At 30.0% G+C, this 15,618-nt stretch overlaps 2 protein-coding genes across 2 annotated transcripts; both read right to left on the bottom strand.

Moving 5' to 3' along the window:
- Positions 1 to 157: 157 nt before the first annotated feature.
- Cdc27 (cell division cycle protein 27) lies at positions 158 to 9,268 on the bottom strand. The gene is made up of 7 exons (XM_074254143.1): positions 9,005 to 9,268; positions 6,506 to 6,581; positions 5,612 to 6,122; positions 4,702 to 5,014; positions 2,311 to 3,675; positions 930 to 1,077; positions 158 to 829 (listed from the first exon to the last, which is right to left on the bottom strand). The coding sequence occupies exons 1-7, from the start codon at positions 9,026 to 9,028 to the stop codon at positions 696 to 698; spliced, it is 2,571 nt and encodes an 856-aa protein (XP_074110244.1). The 5' UTR covers positions 9,029 to 9,268; the 3' UTR covers positions 158 to 695.
- Positions 9,269 to 13,729: 4,461 nt separating this feature from the next.
- On the bottom strand, positions 13,730 to 15,481 carry LOC141534983 (uncharacterized). Its single transcript, XM_074254676.1, has one exon. It carries the CDS (start codon positions 15,470 to 15,472, stop codon positions 14,549 to 14,551), a length of 924 nt encoding a protein of 307 aa, XP_074110777.1. The 5' UTR covers positions 15,473 to 15,481; the 3' UTR covers positions 13,730 to 14,548.
- Between the last annotated feature and the right edge of the window lie 137 nt (positions 15,482 to 15,618).

Below are 15,618 nucleotides of genomic sequence, written 5' to 3'. Positions count from 1 at the left end.
ACTATATTTATTTAAGTTGATAAAAACAATTAAATCTCAGTAATAAATTTGTTTGTATGTAAAAAAAAGAAACAGATAAAGAAGACGCGAAACAAGTACAAAAACAATTAAATATACAAGACATTAAATATACAATGTACAGAATTATAAAGCAAAAAATATTTAATTCCGTTTATTTATAATTTTCGTAATTAAATTTTTTTTTTTACCTTCTTAGTCTTACACATTATATTAAATCACGATGACAGTGTGTTATACTTAGTATAATTAATTAATTAAATAATAAATAATTATATTAATTGTAATAATAAATTTACTGCGACCTTTAACACGCGTATTATTAATGATAATTTTTTTTTCAATGTTTTTATGATTAGTGAAATAATAAAAACTAAAATAGTTTATGGGACTTTTATCGTGGGTCCCTTTTATTCCTCACGACTTACTAGATTTTTTTTTTTTTATTTTAAATAATTGTTTGATGGTTTTTTTACTTTTATCTTTTATGTATTTTTATTTTTTATTTTTTTTTTTTTACGTCAGTAGATGCGACGATAACGATGACGATTACGATTACGACTAAGGCGGTGGTGAGGCCGTTGGAGCCGTCTCAGACGGTAACGAGCTAGTCGACGGCGACGGATACTGGAGTTCAATCGGTACGCAAGCAAACTCACGTGGCTTGCTCGGAGCCTTCATAAGCTGTCATCGCTGTCATCTTGATTTGTTACAACGCTTATTGTGCTCGCGAGACCGCTAACCTCAGCCGTTAGTTCACCGCCTCCTTCTGTTTCATGTTGGGTTATATTTTGACCCTGTTGCTCGTTTCCTGAAAAATTTAATAATCAAAAATTATTTAGTAAAAAAAAAAAAAATTTTTTTTAATTAATTTTTATTTTGTCAGAAAAATAAATAACAAAATTAGTTACCAGAATTAGCAACTGGCGTTTCTTCATCACCTTGTCCAGGACTTAAAATAGCTTCTTTAATTTGACTGTTAACGCCTTTGGGGTCTAAATCCGTAGCCCAACTGAAGTACATCAGCGCCAAATGAGTATTGCCAAGTTTTTTATGAACCTGCAGTCAAAAAAATTAACTTTACTAAAACTGGGCCCATAATCTTAAGGTATACCTAACTTTACAACAATGTAAAAATAAAAAGTTTAATATTTATAACATTTTTTATCGATATTAAATATGTACACAGAAAAAAAAAATTTACTTGAATCAAATAAGTAATTTTGGAGAATTTCAATTATATTTAAGTTAGCCTTCAAAAATTTTTATATTTTTTTTCAATAATTAAATTGCGAGTAAAGAAATAATTAAAAAAATTTTTACATATAGTTGTTTAAATCTTCTACTTGTGAAATTTTTTCAATAAAAAAAATTAGCAACCTTGCAGTCACTATGTGATTTGTGAATTGTACAAAATTACAATTTTGCTTTATTAAATAATGACTTTTGTTAAATTGCATTGTAATTTTTTAAATACTGACGTTTTTAAAGATAGAAGCTCATCCTGATGTTGCACTCATCAAGAGCTTTCATTTGAGTACCCACATGCATTTTCATATATTTTTCATATATACATATATATAATATATATATAAATATATGAAAAAATGATGTGGCTACTCAAATGAAAGGTCTTGATGAGTGTAACATCGGGATGAGCTTATATCTTTAAAAATGTCAATAGTTCATAAGATACAAGGTAATTTCTTAATTATATACCTAGAGATAGATCATTTTTGAATGCCACCTAAATACTTATCATAATAAATTGACTATCGGTGAGAATGATATGAAACCTTGAAAAGGCAGAAATTCAAATCAAGACCTTTTCAATGACACTGAATTTCACTAAAAAAAACCGATTCCATCATATGACTATCCTGGACACAAAATTTTTTTTATTCTGTTAACATTATAAATCATAAAAATTTTCAGATTTCGGCTAATTTAATTTCCATAGAATTTTATCTTGTTGATTTGAGTAAAAAATTTTTTAAATCAAGAAACTTTTATCTGGTTTAAGTAAATTTTATTTGACTTGACAATTTTTGTCTTCATTAAAGACAGTTAAATTTTTTTCTTGTTTCAAAAATTTTTCTCTTAATTCAAGTTAATTTTTATTTTCAATATATGAAATAATATTTTTTAAATCCGACCAAGAGTTTAAATTATTTATTTCTACCAATTAAAAAAAAAAAATGTTTTTTTAATTTTACCAAGATTTTATATTTAAATTATTTATCTCTAAAGAAAAAAAAGAAAAAAAAGAAAAAAAAAAACTAAAAATCTCACCTTTCCTATCGAATAATAGACTAGAGATTCTTTGGGTGCGATATTTTTAAGTTCTTCAAACTCTCTGAGTGCCTCATTATACCGTCCAATGGAGAAATTAATACTAGCCCTATGAAACTTGCACAGAGTATTATCAGGAGCATTGGTAATCGCAACATTGAGAGTCCTGAGTGCAAGATCGGTTTTTTTGAGTGCATGCTGAACGACTCCAATGTGGCACATAATAGCGGAGTGATAAGGATTGATCTGTAGCGCTCTCTTGAAGTGAACTTCAGCCAAGCTGTACTGTTCCTGCTTGGAATAAATAGTCCCGAGCCCGAACCAAGCATTGTAGTGCCTGGGATCGAGCCTAATCGCGTTCCTAAACGCATGAACAGCCTTCTCGAGCTCTTCAGTGAGCACGTACTCGTGTCCCAGGAGCGTGTAGGCGTAGGGGAAATTAGGATCGACCTGGATCGCGCGCTGGAAGAATTTTATTGCAGTTTCGTGCTCGGTCTGTGCAGAAAAGAGATTGCCAGTCGCGCACCAGGCCGCGGGAGAGCTGCGGTCCTCGGCGACGAGCTCCTGAGCCAAAGTGGAGAGCTGGACCTCGGAGTGCAAGTGCCACAAGACAGTGCTGTAGATCTCCATCAAGTCCATCCGCTGTGGCTCCAGCTGTCTAACTTCCGCGAAGTAATTCGCGGCTTTCTTGTAATCATTCATCTCGAAGTGAGCTCGCGCCAGCATTGACAAGACCCAGCCGGTGTTGTAGTGATGCTTTGGGAGAACGCTCAAAATTTCCACCGCCTGGGAACAGTTGAACTGACTCAAGTGCTGATAAGCCAGCCCCAGTTCTCTCAACAGCGACATCAGACCTTCTGCACACTGTTTTTGAACCAGAACCGCGCACTGCTGCTGGCTAGCACAATTGTTGTTGCTGTTATTGTTATTACTGTTATTATTACTACTGTTATTGTTGTTATTATTGGTATTACTATTTTGATTCAACGCATTTGTCGTAGCGACCATTTTCTCAGAAGTTATTGTCTCACTCTTCTCCTTTTCGCTTCTGTTGCGCTCGTTCAGCTCGTTGAATGTCGCTTTGTTCAGGTTTGTCTTCGACAGACGAGCTTTCGTCTTCCGAGACGGGGACTTTGGTGTCGTAAATTTATTTCTGTTTGGCGATTTGTTGTTCTCTTTCACGGAGTAGCTGTGACTGAACAGCCGGGATGAGCGCCGGACGTTAGGCCCCTGAAGAGTTGGGGCTGCTGGTGTTGGGGTTGTTGGCGTTACTGTTACTATGTTTGCCGTGTTGCTCGTGTTTCCTGACTGCGAGAATACAGGCTTGCCTTGCTGCAGTGGAGTCTCTTTTCTCGACATAAATTGCTAAAAAAAATAAATTCATTAATTTTTTTTTTTTTTTTTTTAATTAAATTAATAAAAAAAAATATTATCAATTTTTTTTTTTTTTTGTTAAATTTGTGGGAAATTATTCGCGAGTTTTTAAGTTAAGTTTTAAAAATAAATTGTTGAGAATTTAAGATAAAATGGTTTTATCTTTAGAAGGAGATATATTTTAATAAATTACTAAGTTTGGAAGTTTGGTGATGGAAAAATTTTAAATTATACTGCTACAGTATTGGAGATTTATTAATATTTATTGACTAGGTCACCGAGTTATAAAGAAATTTTAAAGTAAATTTTTTTTTTTTTTTTTTTTCCGAAGAATAATAATTCAAGCGCGAGTTATTTTATGAAAATTTTAATAAAAAATTAACTTTCTTCTGCAACCAACCGTTGGATTCTGACTGAAAGAAATTTATAAGTTACTCAGTGAATAATTTAAGGCTGAAGCTTTGTGATTAGTCTTCGACTTTTTTATATATACGAAAATTTTTTTTGCTCGACGGGCAGAAAGCGTCAACTTTCGGCCCGCTGCGCTAAACGAAGTTGCCACTTTCTGCCTTTGTCGAGCAAAAAAATAGCATACACTCCTCGGGAAGTAAATAAGAAAGCCTCAGATCACATGTTTGTTGACCTCGGCTTCGCCTCGGCCAACAATTACATGTGATCTGAAACATTTCTTACTTTACTTCCCTCGGTGTGTAATATACTATTAATTTCTGTCAAAAATTGAAAAAAACTTATTTTGACATTAATTTTTTTTTTTTTTAATTCTTTGTACTTATTTAAAAACAAATAAATAAATAAATAAATGTTATTTAAGATTTTTTTTGCAAAAATGGCGATTTTTTGAACTTTCAAAGTTGATTTTTTAATTGAAATATTAATTTTTAATATTTACGCTTTCATTACCATAAATGTTATTTTAATAAAATTTGGACCAAAAAATTAATTTATAAATCAAGAAAAAATTTTACAACTAGAAAATTATAAAAAATAAATACTTACACCTACATGAGCATGAAGACTACTGACACGTTTAGCTAAGCTTTTTTGATCATTAGACTCCGTTAAGGTAACTAATGAAGGTAGTACTGTTGGTTCTGGCGTATTATTGTCCAGCGGAAGAATTCCAAAACTAGGAGTGAGAGGACTCATCGAATTACTAAACATACTGCGATATCGCTGAGGTTTGGTGCGGGGTGATATTGTCGACAGGTTTGTGTAAAAAATAGCCTGTGGTTGGGGACTTTCTTCTATTGAGGGATGCAATCTCGCACCCTGATTATTTCCATTGACAATCACAGCTTGCGTTGGAGTCCTGGATGAACCAAACCTCGTTTGTTATTACCAATTAAATGTATTACCAGTTAAATAATTCCCACTAATTAAATGGTACCAAGTCTCTTGATACCTCGATAAAATATCCCTGAATAAAATATCACTGCGACAAAATATTTAAATATATAAATACTAGCAACCTTGCAGTCGCATCCCGATGTTACATTCATCAAGAGCTTTCATTTGAGTACCTACATGCATTTTGATATATTTTTCATATATATATATATATATATATATATATATATATATATATATATATATATATATATATATATGGTATATATAAATATATTAAATATATGAACAATTGATGTGGCTACTCAAATGAAAGGTCTTGATGAGTGTAAAAGGTCGAATAAACACACACAAAATCCATGATAAAAGGGCAAAATTTGATATTTTTTTCTTTAATTTATTGTATTATTGAAAAATTTAATTATATAAGATATTTTGCTTGGAGATATTTTGTCGAGGTATTAAGAATCATAGAACTAATTAAATTATCACTTCAGAGTTAATTGAAACTCTTCAGACAATCATAAAATAATTTGACTAAATAAAAAATAAATCTTACGTATTGATGTTTGGCGTGGGCGTATTGGGAAGAATGACATCAGGCTCGGAAATATAGTTAAGCTGGTTAGTGCCGTGACACATTGCGAAGGTGTCTATTTTTTCCAACTGAAATACTTTGTTGGGGTCAACCTTCTCGCCGACATTACAGAGCTCCTCGAACGAGTGCCATAAAAATGGGTTCAACTTTAATGCTAATTTATGCGCTTCGTTGGCTTTTGAAGTTCTTGTCAATTTGTAGTATACTTTAGCTATTATTTGGAGTGAAAAGCACGCTTGGTCGCCGAATTGTAAAACTATGTCGTCTAAATTTTTAACTTGCTTGTAGTAACCCCCGACAATAGCCGCTTCGGCTTCCGCCCATTTTTCTAAATCGTAGCAGCATTTTGCGAGAAGAAAACGACACTGCGGTGTGCTCGGTGATTTTTTTGTCAGCAAGCCGTATGCTTGTCTTACCCTTCCAGCGCGGTAGTAACATGTGGCTAGTAGAAATAGTGTGTCCTCGTTGTCCACTAAAATTAATATTATTGTTAATTAATCATTGTATTTTTTATCTTTAAATTTTTTAATGAAAATTAAGTTAGCCGACATTTAAAAATTAAAAAATTTTTTTTTTATTAAAAAAAATGATTACAAAAAAATAAAAAAAAATTTTTTTTTATTAAAAAAGTTATTACAAAAAAATAAAAAAAAAATCCCATTAAAAAAATTAAAAAACTGTAAGTGCAATTTTTAAAAAATATTTTTTTGCTCTAATTTAATTATTAAAAAAAAAAAAAAAAAAAAAAATCAAAAAATTAAAAACGTCGGCTAACTTTAGTGTTATAATTTCTTCATAGAAAAAATAGCTCAAGGTGATTTAAATTTTATGTATTAAAAAAAAAAAAATATTTACCTTCAGCAAAAAGTCTTTCTGATAGAAAAATAGCGTCATTGTACGCGTAATGATTGAGACAATGCCATATGGCAGCCTATAAATAAAAAAATTATTTTATTAATAACCAGTTATTAAAAATCAATACAGTGATGTTATTTTTTTTTTCATTTTATAAATTATTCGCTATTCAATCTGTCAAATAAATACAGTACAATTAATATCCGTCCTCAATTTGATACTAAAAAAAAAAATCTCTAGTTTTTAAATTATAAAAGTTATGAAGGAAATTAAAATCTCAAGTAATTAAATTTTATTACTTGTAATTGTGATTTAATTTTCAATAATATTATTTACATTGGTTTCACGGTTTCAAAAATCGATTTTTTTTTAATGTTTTATTAAATTCTACATCTTTTTTTTTTTTTATTTTTATAATATTGTATACCTATTATTCAGAAGCGTTGCAAAAGTCTAAAATCTTGATTTTAATATTTTCAACATCATACTTAATGTAACTTTTATCAATTTATACACAAAACTCTCTCGACTCTACGACAGTGTATCAAAAATGTATTTTATCCATCCCTTTAAATAAAATAAATAAATAAATAATACTTTCAGTTTAAAATTTAATAAAAAAGTGTTTTTATCGGAAATAAAAATTGATTAAATTTTAAATTTTAATAAATGTTTTTTTTTTTAATTTATTAAAAAAATTAAAAAAAATTTTATTCATCGTTCTTAAAAGTTTTGCTTGTGAAATTACTTTTAAATTATCATTATAATTTATTTTTAGAAAGAAATAAAATATTCTTCATAAAAAATTCAACTGTATAAATTTTATAAATTTTTTTACAAATGCTAATTTCAGAATCATTGAATTTTTTATCTAAATAATAATAAAATATCTGCCAATTATTTAAAACATTTATATAAATTTTATTTCTGTTATTTTTCTAAAAATTTTTTATGAAACATAGCTTAAAAAAATGACACTGAAATTAGGAGACACTTTTTTTATTTATCTTTAAAAATAAACTATTTTTAAAAATCGCATTTATTATTTTTTCATATTTTTAAATAGTGAAATATTTTAAATACATTTTTCTTGGATTAATTTATTAGTTAAAAAAAAAAAAAATTTTTAACAAATTTTTTATTTTTTTAAATTTTTAATGTCAATTTTTTTTTCTAATAATTTATCTGACACAAAAATTCTTAAATTTATTAAATATCTGCTAAATTAATTTTAATATTGTTATTACATTAAAGTTAGCAGTCACTGGATCCATTTTTAATTTTTTTTAACAAACAAATTTGTTTCAAAAAATTATTTCAGAAAATAGAAGTTTTTAATTTTTTTAATTTTTTCTTGCCAATTTTTTTTTTTCTAATTTTTTCGTTAAAAAAATTATAAAATATCATTAGCCGACAGCGAAAAATTTTGATTTTTTTTTTTATTAATTGAATTAGCAATAAAAAAACATTTTAAAAAAATTGCCCGTATAGTTTTTCAAATTTTTTTACATGTGGAATTTTTTTTTTTTTATTTTTTTGTTGTAATTTGATTAATAAAAAAAATTCTAAAAAAGTTTAGATGTCAGCTAACTTAATTTTCATGAGTGTGAATTTAGCAGACATCTGATAATTTTTTAATAATTTATAGACAATTTATTTGTTACAGAAAAAATAGTATGAAAAAATGCATGTGGAAATTTTAACAAATTTTTTCTATGCAATTTTTTAGATTTTTTTTACAACTATTAAGTTAAAATTAATCATACTGAAGTTAGCCGTCAGCTGTCAATTTTAAAAATTTTTTTAACAAATCAATTAGAATAAAAAAAAAAGCTTTTAAAAATTTTGACATGTGATACTATTTAAATAATTTTTTTTTATAATAATTTAATTGCTATAAAATTAAAAAAAAATTTTTAATGTCTGTCAACTTCAGTGTCATTAAAATTAATCTAAAAATTGTCAAAAATTAATTGTCTGCTGAATTTTCATAAAATATCTGCTAAATTAATTTTTTTTTTAAATCTTTTTAATTTGTTAAAAAAAAAAAAAAATAATCAGATGTCAAAATTTCAATATAATAAAAAAAAATAAATTATCTATAAATAACTAACAGTATAGACATTGAATAAAATAACTTAGAAATTGGGGTAATTGAAAGTATGTCTCAAAGGAGATTAAAATTGGAATATCGATATGTTGAATTGTCAATAAGTGTAAATGTAGATGCGCAGACTAGAGACTAGACTACATACACAATTTTAAATCAGCATTGTACATGTACACTCATACACCGCGAAGAATTCACATATACATGCCCAAAGACGTAACACACGTTGACTGGACGTTTAGAAAAAATAATCGAATGAACAAAATGGAGAAAAAAAAATAAATTAATTAAGTGCGCTGACAAATAAATATCCTGAGTGGTCTGTCTAGACTTGCTATTTGCTATTATGAGTTAGCAGATCAATCGCTCAAGTGCATACACTTTCTCACCTGAACTGGCTCCTGTACAATCATGCTTGCAGCTTCTTCACTCGTTATATTTCCAATTTATCAGCACACAGTTCAACGACCGACTCCTTTATTTTAATATTATAATCGGCTAGTTGCTCTTGCTAAACTATGATCCGGGTGAGTTACTGCGAATTCGATTAAGATAAGAAAAATGATAAGACGAGTGACAAGGTTTAAAAGATTCATTGGAAATATTCAACATTTACACGAGAATCCATCTTTACTCTGCTTATTTCAAGTCAACAACTGACTGATATTTCTCAGTACTTGCAATCCTTCCGACATTTAATCTCTAGTTTGCGGTTAGGGACTTTTTTCAATGTCACTAGTGTGAACTTTCGTTTTGCTTTTTAAATTTCTGACAGGTGGCGCGCTCTGTATTTACAGTTGGTAAGGAGAAATTTCTTTGGTAAGAATAAAATTACAATTAATTAAAATAACCCTGATAGCCACCTTATCTATAACTTACTGTCAATCTACGTCCGCAATTTGAAGCAAACTTGACGGAAAGAGTTGGCAAAGCGAGCGATTACCTATTAGTTACCTATAACTTACTCTGCAAATAGACGTCAAAACTTGCTGTACAAGTATTTCCTTCAAATTGTAGTAAAGTTGAAAAGAAATTTAACTACAAGTTTGATTGTTAACTTGTATTCAAGTTGCGGCCGTAGATTTCCGTCAATTTGCTTACAACTGTTGTTGAGAGAAGAATTACCGCCAACTTGATGTATAAATTAACCGTAACTGCTGGAAGTCAACACTTACTGAGAAAGCGCTGGCTATCAGGGAATAATAATAAAGTTAGCCGACGTTTTTAATTTTTTAATTATTTTTAATTTATTAAATTAGAACTCAAAAATATTATGACATTAAAATTAGCCGACGTTAGCCGTAAAAAATGACACTGAAGTTGACAGATATTAAAAATTTTTTCAGAATTTAAAGCAATTAAATTATTAAAAAATTTCACATGTGAAAATTAATAAAAATTACAAATTAAAATTTTTAGAAGCATTTTTTTAATGTAATTAATTTTTTAAACAAATTTTTAAAATTGACAGCTAACCGCTAACTTCAGTATTATGAAATTTTCTTAATTAATTTTTTTGAAATAATTATTTCAATAAGAAAAATTCTAAAAATATTTTTAAAAAGTTGCCCTTATAGTTTTTCAAGTTTTTTACACATGAAAATTAAAAAAATTTTTTTTTTAATAATTCTTTTTATAGAAAAAAAAAAATTCTTAAAATTTGTAGATGCCGGGTAACTCAATTTTCATTTAATTAAATGACACTAAAGTTAGCCGACGTTTTCAATTTTTTGATTATTTTTCTTTTGTTAAATTAGAACTAAAAAATATTTTTAAAAAATCGCACTCTTAATTTTTTAATTATTTCAAAAATGAAATTTTTTTTTATATTTTCGCAATAGATTAGATTAGATTTATTTTTACTTGTATCACATAAATATTGCGTTTTACAAGGTGTTTTACATATATATTTTTCTCCTGACTCTACTATACATATAAAGGTATCTGTTATTTTCGTATATAATTTTTCCCTGGTTAAAAATATTGATTGAAAAGGATTGAAAATGATGAAATTAGAATACTTTTGAATAATTTCAATTCTTTTTCATGTATATATAGATATACAGTTCACATAGGGTGACTGATTCCCAATACTTTTCAATCAATATTTTTAATCAGGGTTATATTTTAAGTGGAATTTTATTGTTAATTCTCTGTTTTTACCTATACCTTTAGCCTATAGTTTTTTTTTTTTTTTTCTTTATATACTCATTCACTCTATCCATTTCTTTCTTTCTTTAAAGTCTATTTTTCCTTTTTCCCTATCTCTCTTTCTCTTTCATTTTTCTTTAGATTATTTTCTATTTCCCTTATCACCTTGCATGTTCCCGTTCTTATCCTCCCTTTCATTATCCCCACTATTTCTTTTATTATTTTGTCTTCATCCTCTGATTCCTCCCACCATTTCTTTATTTCCTCCTTACTTTCTTTAGTGAGTTTATTCCTTATTTTTTCACATGTTAAAACATGCATCAATGTCTCTTCCTTTTCTCTGCATTCTCTACACTTCCAATCCTTTTCCCCTTTTTTTCCAGCTTTTACTAGGTTTCCGCACCTTACTCTTGCCCATAATTCTTTATCTGCACTTCTAGTTTTCTTGTTTTTCCAATATATTTCTTCTTCGCTATCTTCCATTAGTTCCGTATATATTTCACTAAACTTCGATGCTCTTATCCTTGACTCTTCTTTCTCTATCAATTGCTTCTTTAATAGTTCTATTCCTGTCTTTATATCACTCTCTATCTCTTCTATATCTTCTCTGTTATATATTTTTTTTATTACTTTCTCGCATTTCATTCTCTTCGCGTTTTCTTCTATTTTCTTTCCCCATTTTGTCGGTTTCTTATTTATTATTCCTCTCATCTCTTCCCTTAGGCATATTTTTGGCCATCTTGTGTCCTCCATTCCTGCGATTTCTATGATGTATCTCCATATCCTTTCCCTTATTATTTCTTCTATTATCCCACTTCCCGTTTCCCTCCTTACTATGCATCCTAGGGTGTTTTTTGATACTCCTAGTGCCATCCTATTTAATTTGTTTTGTACTACTTCTATTTTTTTCACCTCTCCACATCCCCATATCTCTACTCCGTACATGCATCCTGACCTTACCAGTGTATTATATAGGTACATCCTGTCCTTCATATTGTTTCTTTCTGTTCTTCTTATTACACCCCATGTCGCGTTCGCCATCCTGTTCGCTTTATTTTTCATTATATTTAGGTGCATTTCATGGCTGTTTTTGGCTGTGAAATTATATCCTAGATATCTAAAGCTCTTCACTACTTCCAACTTTTCTCCTTTGTATTCCCACTTCCCTTTTTCATTTCTTCCTCCGTTTTTGAAAATCATCACTTTTGTTTTTTTGCATTTATCCTTAATTTATTTTTATCCGCATATTTTTCTAGTTCTTTCAGCATTCCTCTTAATCCTTCCTGTGTATCTGCAATTGCTGCTCCATCATCCGCATATTTTATCATATATATTTTTTCCTTCCCTATTACTGTTCCTCCTATTCTTTTTCTCACTATTTCGTCTTCCATGTCGTCTATGAATATGTTGAATAGCACTGAACTCAGTGCGCAACCTTGTCTCACCCCTTGATCCGCTCCAAATTCTTCTGATTTTGCTCCATTAATTACTACCTCATTTATTGTTTTACTATATATCAATTCTATCATCTTGTACATTCGTCCCTTTACCCCTATTCTCCATAACTTCTTCAGCAGCAAGTCCCTGTCTACTGTGTCAAACGCCTTCTCCAAGTCTATAAAGCATACATACAGTTTTTCTTTATCTCTTATCTTTCTGTTTATTAATGCATTTAGTGTGAATATGTAGTCTCTTGTTCCTCTTCTCTTTCTAAATCCCGCCTGGCTCTCTTTTATCTTCCCTTCTCTGTCTGTCCAGTTCATTATCCTCTCCGCCATCATTGCTGTCAGAATCTTGTATCCTATGTCTAGCAGGGATATTCCTCTGTAGTTTCCCGCTATATCTTCGTCTCCTGCTTTATATATTGGAATTATCCTTGCTATTTCCCATCCCTCTTGTAGTCTTCCCTCTATCCACATCTTGTTTATTACATGTCTGACATCTTCCATCATTTCTCTTGGTAGATTCTTTATAAATTCTGCCGTGATCCCATCTTCTCCCGGCGCTTTATTCCTCCCTAACTTTCTGACTGCGTTTCTGAATTCTTGTCTTCCAAATTCCTCATCTAGCCTTTCATCCTCACTGTTTTCTTCACTCTTTTCTCCATCTTGTTCTTCTGTATTTCTCCTTTTTTCTTTATTATTTAATAGGCTAGCGAAATGTTTAACCCAGTTTTTTCCACTTATTTTTCTCCCTTGCACTTTTTATTTTTTTTTACTTCTGAACTTGTTTATCATTTCCCACCATTTACTCATGTCTGTCGCATTATCTATCTCCTTTTTTTTCTCTTCCCACCATTCTTCTTTCACTTTCTTTATTTCTTCCTTGTATTTTTTTTGCCATACTATACTTTTTCTTTTCTTCATTATTGTTTCCATATTTCGTCAGTTCTTTCAATTTTTTCCAAACGTCTTCTCTTAGTTCTTTGCATCTATCACTGAACCATTCTTTCTTTTGTGTTCCCCCCCTTTTTCCATTTCGTACCTTTTTATTAATTTTTGTCATCTTTGCCACCTCTTTTATTACTTCTTTTATATCGTTCCATTCTATTTCTTCTGTGCTCTCTTTTTTTTCTCTCCATTTCTCATTTGTCCCCTCCACATATTCTTCCGTTTTTTCCTTTTTCCATCGTAGTCTTTCTTCCGTTATCTTTTTTAGATCTTCGTTTTCTCTTATTTCTTCCTCTTTCCTTTCTATCTTATTCTCTTGTCTTTTCAGTTCTATTTCAATTGGCAGGTGATCCGATTCTATTCTTTTTATTACTTTAAATTTTTCTACTCCATCTTCTTCTCCCCTATCTAATACCATTCCCAAATCTATTACTGAACAGCTATTTTCATTTTTTCCTCCAATGAACGTGATTTCTCCTGATCTATCCCCTTCTTTTGCTCCATTTAATATCTTTAGTCCTAACTCATTGCACATTTTTATTAGTCTCCACCCTTCTGCATTTATTTTTTTATCTTTCGATTTCCTCCTTCTTTTTTACTCGTCCCTTCTGCATTGTATTTTCCTATTCTTGCATTCAAATCCCCTATTACTATGATCTTTTCAAAGTCAGTCTCATTTTCATTTATTATTTTTTTTATTTTATTCTCTATCTCTTTCATTCCTACATTATTATATATTGCTATTATTAGCTCACTCTCTTCTCTGTTCGTTATTTTAAAGCCATACATCCATTCCTCTACTTCCCATTCATTACATATTTCTTTTTTTATTCCCACTAAGTGGCCTCCACTTGCCCTTCCTCTCTTACATCCTACTCTTCTTTCTGCTACTTTGCACCACCACTTCATTTTGTCGCTCATCCTTTCTATTACTTTCTCTTTATTTTTTTCTTCTACCCATGTTTCCATTAGGTACACTATTTCATATTTCTCTAGAAGTTCTTTCACATCCTCATACTCTTTCATACCTGCAATGTTCCAGCTCATCATTCTACATTTTCTTTCATTCTCTTTACATTCTTTTTCATTCTCACTCCCTCTCTTTAATGCTTTTTCCATATTAAAATCTTCTGTTTTTCTTTTATATTTTTTATCCTTCATTCTATTTTTTTTACATTTACTCTCCCTTTCTATCCCTTCTCTCGTATCACTTCCCTTTCTCTCTTTTTCTGTTATCTTTTTTCCCCCTTTTTTTTGCTTGCTTTTCAGCTCATACCTCACTTCACTACTCATTGTTTCTTCTACTTCACTTTCACCTCTGTTTTCTTTTCTTATCTGTGCTCCGTTTGTTTTTTCTCCTTCTGCTCTCTTCTTTTTTTCGCTGTCGTACCATCATTCCATCATTTCTCCTTTTGTCTCGTTCCAGCTTCTCCAGATGTCTCCAATTTTTAGTCTCTTTTCTTTTATTTCCACTTCCTTTCCATTGCTTTGTTCCCACCTTGCTACTTTTCTTATCCATATCTCAACTTCTCTTTCTCTTCTCGTTTTTTCGTCCATTATCCATATTCCCGTTCCCTTCATAATTTTTCTGTTTTCCCATATTATTTTTTTTTTTCTCTTACACTGTTGCACTCTATTCTTATTTGTCCTCTTTTTTATTAGTGTTGTCCTCTTCTTTTCTATTCTCATTTTTAACCTTTCCTCTAGGTGCATCATTACTTCCTCCCACTTTCTGTATTTTTCCACTCCGTATTGTATGTGCAAGTTCGCCCTTACTCTTTTTCTTTTTTCCATTTCATCCTCCATCTCTTTTTCATTTAATCCCTTTGGTTTTTCTTTTTCTAATTTCTCTCTTTCTTCTTTTTTCTCCTTTTCTCTCTTTCTTGTTTCCTTAATTAAGTCCTCCACTCTCCTTTCCAGTTCTTCTTGTGCTTCTTCTACACCTTCATTTCTCTCTTCGTTGTCTCCATCTTCGCTTGCTTTACTTTCTCTGCTTCTTCTTTTTTCTCTTTGGTCTGTTAAACTCCTTGTTAATTCTTCTTGTCTCATTATTCCATATCTCACTAATTTCTTTAACTTTTCTATTTCCTCGTTTTTTTCCTCTATTATCCTCTCTCTTTTTTCTATTCCTTCCCTGCATATTTCTAGCTCTCTTCTTGTTTGTATTTCCTCTTCACTCCTTATTTCCTTGCACTTGCACTTGCACTCTGTTTCCTTGCTTAGTTTTCTCAAAATTTTCTCAAATAATTCCCCCTGCTTTTCTTTCACTATCTGTTCCATTCTTTCGATTTTTTCTTCCCACCATTTCTCTTTCATTATCTCATTATTCTCTTTTTTTTTCTTTATTTTCATCTTGTGCCTGCTTTTCTTCTATTCTCTTTTTTTTTGCCTGTGCTTCTGCGTTCTCTTTATGTGTTTTTTCCTCTTCGTCTTTGCTTTTTTTCTTCTCCTTCTCCTCTTCT

The sequence above is a fragment of the Cotesia typhae genome, unplaced genomic scaffold (assembly GCF_013202065.1).
Source record: "Cotesia typhae breed Kobodo isofemale line unplaced genomic scaffold, CoteBio_Ctyphae scaffold_13, whole genome shotgun sequence".
Lineage (NCBI taxonomy): Eukaryota > Metazoa > Arthropoda > Insecta > Hymenoptera > Braconidae > Cotesia > Cotesia typhae.
The sequence above is the reverse complement of the archived record's forward strand: the minus strand, read 5'-3'. Positions and strand labels throughout refer to the sequence as shown.

What these genes read in the sequence shown, in the direction of transcription:
- Cdc27 (XM_074254143.1), bottom strand. Translation starts at nt 9,028, where the DNA reads ATGATTGTACAGGAGCCAGTTCAG. An exon ending in TTGTACAGGAGCCAGTTCAG is followed by an intron (nt 6,582 to 9,004) that starts GTGAGAAAGTGT and finishes TTTTATTTATAG; the next exon opens with GCTGCCATATGGCATTGTCT. An exon ending in AGAAAGACTTTTTGCTGAAG is followed by an intron (nt 6,123 to 6,505) that starts GTAAATATTTTT and finishes TATTAATTTTAG; the next exon opens with TGGACAACGAGGACACACTA.
- LOC141534983 (XM_074254676.1), bottom strand. Translation starts at nt 15,472, where the DNA reads ATGAAAGAGAAATGGTGGGAAGAAAAAATCGAAAGAATGGAACAGATA.